General features: G+C 43.0%; 2 protein-coding genes across 4 annotated transcripts; one reads left to right on the forward strand and one right to left on the reverse strand.

The window, feature by feature from the left end:
- The first annotated feature begins 450 nt into the window (after window positions 1–450).
- On the forward strand, window positions 451–4,984 carry LOC104612870 (ubiquinol oxidase 2, mitochondrial-like). 2 transcript variants are annotated; one of them, XR_016084387.1, is made up of 5 exons: window positions 451–888; window positions 1,840–1,968; window positions 2,318–2,806; window positions 2,896–3,026; window positions 4,861–4,984. XR_016084387.1 is itself a non-coding variant. In XM_010280496.2 (4 exons), exons 1-4 carry the CDS (start codon window positions 541–543, stop codon window positions 2,953–2,955), a joined length of 1,026 nt encoding a protein of 341 aa, XP_010278798.1. In that variant the 5' UTR covers window positions 451–540; the 3' UTR covers window positions 2,956–3,191. The 2 variants fall into 2 exon arrangements, 1 of the variants encoding a protein (XP_010278798.1); XM_010280496.2 differs by lacking the exon at window positions 4,861–4,984 and having other exon boundaries at window positions 2,896–3,191.
- On the reverse strand, window positions 3,332–6,291 carry LOC104612869 (uncharacterized). 2 transcript variants are annotated; one of them, XM_088901885.1, is made up of 5 exons: window positions 5,452–6,291; window positions 4,871–5,372; window positions 4,554–4,755; window positions 4,043–4,486; window positions 3,332–3,930 (listed from the first exon to the last, which is right to left on the reverse strand). In XM_088901885.1, the coding sequence occupies exons 1-5, from the start codon at window positions 5,813–5,815 to the stop codon at window positions 3,565–3,567; spliced, it is 1,878 nt and encodes a 625-aa protein (XP_088758011.1). In that variant the 5' UTR covers window positions 5,816–6,291; the 3' UTR covers window positions 3,332–3,564. The 2 variants fall into 2 exon arrangements, with proteins under 2 accessions (XP_088758011.1, XP_010278796.1); XM_010280494.3 differs by having other exon boundaries at window positions 4,043–4,459; window positions 5,452–6,281.
- Between the last annotated feature and the right edge of the window lie 1,498 nt (window positions 6,292–7,789).

Raw genomic sequence — 7,789 nt, forward strand, 5'->3', positions numbered from 1 at the left:
AGCTAGGCAATGTATCGGTTCATTTAACCAAGGCAAACTTGATCCCCAAGTCCTTTTTTTTTTTTAATGTTTTTCTGCTTTTTGCTTTTTGTTCTAGTTCCTCCTGCCTGGAGAGTCGAGACACACTACGCCGCCTTACAAATTTTACCATCTGGAAGAACTAATTCCACAATTACTAATCTACCCCCTAATATAGTAGTTTCCTGCTCAATAATTTATTAATAGGATTAAGGTCATTTTAGCCTTTTTAAATCCTAAGGCATCACGGTCCACGGATGAGTGTGAATATTAAAATATTAAAATATCAGCGCAGACGTGTTGGCATCGTTCTTGTGTTAAGAACATTCGTGGCTGCCACGTCATCGATCAGAACTCTTTTCCACAACTCTTAACACGCGAGGCTGTCTTGCACTGCTCCTGTTGCCTATAAATACAATCCGTCGTCCTCGTGGAGAGCCATACACAGTCGCCACCTTTTCCTTATAAAGAATTTCCTGATTTAATTTGCTTCTTTGCTGATTAAACTCTTTTCTTCCTTCAATGATCATGACGATGAAGAGTTCAAAGTTGGTGGGTCCGCTTCTGAAGCAGCTGGGTCCTCGTTTCTTCTCTTCGGTCACCACAGGTGCTATGATCAACGAGCCGGTGAGAGGAATCCTCCTGATCAGAACTGCTACCTTCCACCGTGCGGGTACGTTGCCGGTGCCGGGTGTGCGAAACGGAAGCACAGTGGCCTTGGGCAATACTGAAGTTCAGGAGAAAGAGCTCCCGAACAGCTCATTAAACGGTGATGGTCAGGACAAAAAGGGTTTCGTGAGCTATTGGGGCATTCTTCCAGCACAGGTCACCAATGAGGACGGTACGGTGTGGAGGTGGAATTCGTTCAGGGTACGTTCCTTTTCCTTTGCCTGAGCCCGACGATATGTGAAAGTAAATACACTGGCCATCTGCCGTTAATGTCACTGAATTAAAGGAAAAGGCGGGCGTCAGCTAATGGAGTCAATTTAGGGCTATTCATCCAAACCGAGCAACCCGGTCTGATCCAATTCGAGTTGGCCGGTTTTTCTTCAGTATCAGTCGGTTTGGTTTTCGTTTTAAAGTGTGAAAATCGAAATCGAATTGACCCAAACTGACTTAGATATATATTATGTATAATATATTTTAGATATTATATATATATATATATATATTTCAGCTTTATTTCAGAAATATACATATTATATTATAAAATATCATTTTTAATCCATCAAATCATTTTTAATTTTCAGGCATCCAGCCTTTGTTTTCTTAGACTTGAATCCTTTACCGTTCACACCGAGAGAATCATTCACAAAACCGATCCAAACCAACCCAATCCTGATTCAAACCGACGAAGTCGGTTTTACTTAATACTGGGTCGGCTTCGGTTTCATTTCTAGGTAAACTGACCAAGTTGGATTGATTGAAAAAACGCCAATAAACCAATCCAACCCGACCTGTGAACAGCCCTAGGAGTCATTTGTAATGACCACTTGACCAGGAACCTCTGACGTGGCAATATTTATAGTTGGGGCCCAAAAGTGAAGGAACCCACATGTTTAACCCAAAAGTGTCCTTCGGGCTTTGGGAGAATGGTCAAAGTTGACATGGACATCATCCCTCCTGGTTTCCTAGTCGACCCGATTAGGAAACCTTCTTCTTCTTCCTCTTCTTGTTTGGATGGATTTACATCTATCTATTGATTCAAAAGAAATTTGTCCGTCGATTTAGATGTCCGATTTTCCATAATATCGATTTGGGTATTTTGTTTGTTCTCTAATTTTGATTTTTTTTTCTCTTTCATTGTTTTCTATAATAAAGCCATGGGAGACTTACCAAGCGAACCTGTCAATCGATCTGAAGAAGCACCACGAACCAAACACGTTCTTGGACAAGGTGGCATACTGGACCATCAAAGCCCTCCGAGTCCCAACAGACATTTTCTTTCAGGTAAATAAATTTGTGTTTTTCCTAATTATAAATAATTTCTTATTTTAATTAAATACTTCAAAGACAACCCATAATAAAACTTCTTATTATTTGATCTTTTTTTTTCTCACATTATCGATCGGGGACATGTTACAGGAAAGATTTCTTATATCATGATCATCCACTCGTCCAGTTTGAACGAGTTTGATAGATAACTCGGACGATTTTGAGTAAGTCTAAAGTCCGAGTGGTTTTTGAATTGAAAAGGTCTGAGTCACATGGGCAATATTCTATTATTAAGTTGATATTGCTGCAATCTTGCATCAAAGACGAAAATTTCCTTTTCTTTGATCCCTAATTTTATTCACAGAGGCGATACGGGTGCCGCGCGATGATGCTAGAGACCGTGGCTGCTGTTCCAGGAATGGTTGCAGGGATGCTCCTGCACTGCAAATCACTGAGGCGGTTTGAGCATAGCGGAGGTTGGATTAAAGCTTTGTTAGAAGAAGCAGAGAATGAACGAATGCACCTAATGACGTTCATGGAGGTTTCACGGCCCAGGTGGTACGAGAGAGCTCTGGTTTTTGCGGTACAAGGTGTGTTCTTCAATGTCTACTTCCTTGTTTACTTGATATCGCCAAAGCTCGCACACCGTGCCGTGGGCTACCTGGAGGAGGAGGCAATACACTCCTACACTGAATTCCTCAAGGAATTGGACAAGGGCACCATCGAAAACGTGCCGGCTCCGGCCATCGCCATCGACTATTGGCGCTTGCCAGCAGACTCAACCCTCCGAGATGTTGTGTTGTCTGTAAGAGCCGATGAGGCACATCACCGCGACGTCAATCACTTTGCTTCGGTAATAATCTTGACATTAGCTGTGTCTTTACAGAGAGTTGAAGGATTAAATAACTGATTGATTGCTTTATGTGTAATTTTGTATTGCAGGACATACACTACCAAGGACATGAGCTGAGGGAAGCTCCTGCTCCACTTGGATATCACTAAAATCTCATAATACTTTGGAATCTTGGATGGAGGGACGATGGTATCTATAGTTCAGTTGAAGCTGAAGGATGGTATTTTCTGTCTCTTAAATATAAATAAAAGCAGATCCGTTAATGAGTTTTTTATCCAAGTTCTACGTTGTAAATATATATTATGACTAAAGGATGTAACTATGTAAGGACTTGTTGTTTGACGACTCCCCAATGGCAAATAGTATTGGTCTAATGGTCTCCCATTAATTGACGATTCCCTCCACAAACTGCGAAATTGTTTATTCTATAGTAACTTGTTTTTCATGTTATAACAAACTGGTTTACTGCAACAATTAATCAGTGGGCCATGTTTGGGCTATTAGCCCAACCCAGAAGCTAGATACGTGGAGTCCAGATTGACAAGAGCAAATTTATCTAAATCCATATGTAAGCAAGCCCTAAGGGTGCGCCCATATGTAAGAAACTTTGCAACTAAGGTCGAGTTTGGATTTAAAACTGTTTTGGCTTTAAATTATAATGTTTCTGAAAAGCAATTCTTACCAAATGCTCAAACCACTTTCTTTTTATAAGTTTCCTGTCCCCAAAGTTCATAAACAAAAGCTTAGCCAAAAGGGACCTAAATCATAAATGTCACAAGCTGAGGATCAATATTGTTTGGTGGCTGATAGGGTTCACCCCGAAACTCCGGTAAGGCGTTCCCAACTTGCTTCGCTACAGCCATGTACTCTCTGTAGCGTTCCTTATCTGTAGAAGCACTTCCATCCGATTTTTCAAAAATTCTATTAATGACGTTCTCGTACGTCTTGTTTGTTTTATCAAAACACCAATCTCCAGTTCGCCAGTCGAACCGGTACAATGGAAGGAACCGGTGACCGTACAGTGCAACTAACTCGATTGCATCCACCACAAATTCCATCTCTTCCGTTGACGTATAGTAGCTGAAACTGACCCTTGTCCATCCCGGCTTTACTCCCTCATATCCCTACACAACAATAATAAGTAGCCCAGATTTGGACTGTGAGCCCAATCCAGTTCAAAGTGAATTTGAAGCCAAACTGGGCCGGTTGGGCCCCCATTAAGAGTGAAAACACTACCTTCTCGACGGTGGAACGGATTAGCTCTGCTCGATCCCTACTGATATGAAGAAGCACATGTCCGTATGGTCCAGCACACGCACAACCCCCACGTGCTTGGATCCCAAAGACGTCGTTCAAGAGCTTGGTGACGAATCGGCAATGCAGATGTTTCCCACGTGCAACATTGGGGTAGATTAGGAATGAAACAATTGGTTGGCGTTGCACGCTCATGTTACCGAGGATATGCACATTAGGATTCTTTAACAGCCTCTCAAATGCTTTCTCTATTAGTATGGTCTCTTGACAGCAAATGAGCCCACCATGGCCCATGAAGAAATCCTTCACACGGAATGCCAGCGCTGCACGTATCTTCTGCACGATCCCTGGTGTACCTGCATCCTCTCGCTCTTCCAAGTCCTCCGAGTAGAGGGTGTCCTGTAATAAATGGCACCAGTAGTGGGCCTGTAATAAATGGGCTATAGCCCCAAGAAATGTAATTGAAGATGTGATCAAAAGTCAAATTTCTTACTTCATCATCATAACCGTTGACATAGCGTACAGTTCCACCGCCGCTTGTGGAAGGAGGGTTGCCATTGAGATGGTAGAGATCCTTGCTCATGACCAGGATACCTGGGCTTCCTGGGCCTCCAATGAACTTGTGTGGGCTCAAGAAAACAGCGTCGTACCCATCGATTTCACCCGTTTGCATTTGGATATCAACATAAGGCCCACTGAATTTAAAGGCCCAATTGGAAATATTCTCATTAGATTTAAACATAACAAATTACAAATTGTGTGTATTGGGCCAATCCATACCGGCTGGTTAATGATTATAGGTGAACATACCTGCAAGCGAAGTCGAAGCATGCATAAGCGCCATGTTGGTGCAGCACCCGAGCAAGCTGCCGAGTATCGGCATATATTCCGGTGACGTTGCTGCAGGCGGAGAAAGACCCAAGTTTGGGCCTTGCTGAATATTGAGGAGATTGGAGTGCATCCACCAAGGAAGAAATGTCTGCAAGTCCGGATTCGTCGACTCCGATCTCGACGACATCAGCTAGGCTCTGGCGCCAGGAGAGCAGGTTGGAGTGGTGCTCGTAGGGGCCTGTGAAAATGACCCATCTCTCGGAGTCTGGTAGACAGTTTACAAACCTTGAGCGCAAGACCGATGGGACGGCAATGCCTATCACCTCCTGCAACCGCTTAACGGCGGCGGTGGTTCCGGAACCACAGAATAAAAGAGCGTCGTGAGGCCCAGCACCCATGCAATGCTTGATGTATGTAGAGGCCTGATGAACTAGCTCACTGGTATGGAGGCCAACATAACTATCCACTGTGTGAGTATTGCCTGAGATCGTAAACAGAAACACATCAGACATTATAGATCGGCCCTACAACGTGAAGGCAAAAGGACTGAGTCAACTGACCATAAAATGGAAGAACCTCTCTCCCTAGGAAATCCTCAACAAATCGGAGTAACCTTCCTGAAGCCGTGTGGTCCGAGTAGGTGATGCGCCGACGTCCAAATGGTGACTCAAATTCTGCCTCGTCACCGATGATTTGCGACTTCAACCAGTCACACAAGCTTCGTCTGGCTTGTTTGTCGTCTTTGATCTCCGGTCCAATTCTCAAAGACGCGAATATGTTGTTCTCAACCTCAACGGCCTTCTTCTTGTCTTTGTCTTCTTCGGTAGGCTCCGGACTGTCCACTGGCCTGATCAAAGCATGTTCCTGTGGTGCGTGAGGATGGCGACCTGGCACGGATGGAGGACAAAGCAGGAGAGAAGACATTGTAGGTGAAGATATATACAAGGGTTAAGACTAAAATGGGTGATGAATTGAAGAAAAGGAAATGGAGTAGAAAGCTGATGAGAAATGTGGACAATCAATTATCAATCTGGTTGGTTATGTTTTGTAGGAGATCAGAGTATGATCGATTTATATATATATAGAGAGAGAGAGAGAGGGTGAACAACATAGGAAGCGGCCTCTGAAATACATGGGCCATCTTTACCAAGTTTATTGATTTTAAAGGAAAAAAAGAAAAGCAGAAAGCGTGTTTCTCTTAATAGAACCGTAGCCTCAGTTTTGGCTTTAAATCGGTGAACTCAGGAAACAAATGGGCGAAGAGGTAAAAACCGCTCCAACATGGCCCTGCGGTGAGGCCAATAGGCTATGAGACAAGAACTAATTTCTAACCATTATTCAGTTGCACGGGATATACGGATATGGGCAGTTTCCGTCTTTTTAGCAAAAAGACAAAAGGCACCCCTGCACAGTGTTGCATCTGATTTATTATTTAAGGGTATTTTGGTACTTTCTCAATTACCATATGGGTATTATGGGCTAGCTCGTACTAGTAGTAATTAGCACTTTAGCAGTGTGCAAATCCATTTAATCAAAAACAGAGTGTGCCCAAAATGGGGAGTGCCAAGTAAATAATGATGTTTGAGGTATGACATAGTACGTCCAATCGTCTATTGCCAACTCAGCAAAGGTACTTCTTCGAAGTATGTATGTGGCGGAGACACGTTCAACCTTTTTCAAGTGTACGCTTTAGAGTTTAGGCTTTAGAGTTCAGACTAAGCCGATAAAGAGCACACCGTTTTATTTAATTGTTTAAGGCTTCCTGCTTCCTGTTCATATTTATGAGAAGATGATGAGGTGGCCTAATCGGGTTCGGATCAAACAATCAAGCAGATAAAGCCATATGAGAAGATCTATTTCATTTATTCATTCTGGATCGGGCTAGCTAATTGTTCAAACAGTCATTAATCTAATGGACCAGGACATCCTGCTTGTTGGCTAGCCATTTATTCACCTCCAAAACCACGTCAGTGGGTATGGGTTGGGCCTTTGCCATAATTCGAATAGGTCTGGCTTGAAAAGCCCGACTGCAAAACAGTGTAAAATGATTATTCGGGCAAACCCAAGTTGCACCCCTAATTTGGGTCAACTTGTGATCTTATAAAAACAAATAAAAATATAGAAAAATTATACATGTCTCTAACACTTCATCATACAAATAAAAAATAAATGTGATAAATGATAAATATTGTTATTATAAATGGAAATGACCAAAAATTAAAAAAAGAAAGGAATAAATGTAACCATGCCCTGTTAATCGGATCAAATGGTTTAATAATTCCATCAACTAGGTAATCATGTCTCATGAATCAATTCTTTGGTCATGTATCAATTTTTTGGTTAAATATCTCGTCATTTGGTCTGCTTCCAAGTGGTCGATGACTCAGAGGCCGAAGTGGAGAATCTTTTCTGTGGATGCCGATATGACTAGGCCAAGCTAGGGGCAGATTAGAGGCCGAGTTAATTGGGCCGAGCGGCAGGTTAGGTGCTGAACTGACTGGGCCGAGCTAGGCAAGTTAGATGATGAGCTGGCTAGGCCGACCTAGGCAGGTTAGGTGACGAGCTGACCAAAGTACCGAGCTGCCTATTAGGTGTCAAGCTGACTAGAGGGCCAAGCTGCCTGATGGTGAGCTGGATTGATTGTTGAACTTCGTAGTTCTTTAGAAACCTGCAATGAATCAATGTCAGAGGACCCGGGGTGGCCAACCCGGTGAGGTCGCTCCGATGCTTAAGTCAATACTCTCATAGTAGACTACGAGCTAAAAATCACAAAGTATGAGAGCTAGAATATGCTTACTTGCCCCCCTCATGTCATTGGGGTTGGTAACTTTATATAGGCATTGTTTGGCGCACCGCATCCGAGATTTTCGAGAAGTCGTCTAAGTGGTCTGAGATTCC

Source organism: Nelumbo nucifera, chromosome 3 (assembly GCF_055504915.1).
Source record: "Nelumbo nucifera cultivar China Antique chromosome 3, China Antique-T2T, whole genome shotgun sequence".
In the NCBI taxonomy this organism is placed as follows: Eukaryota; Viridiplantae; Streptophyta; class Magnoliopsida; order Proteales; family Nelumbonaceae; genus Nelumbo; species Nelumbo nucifera.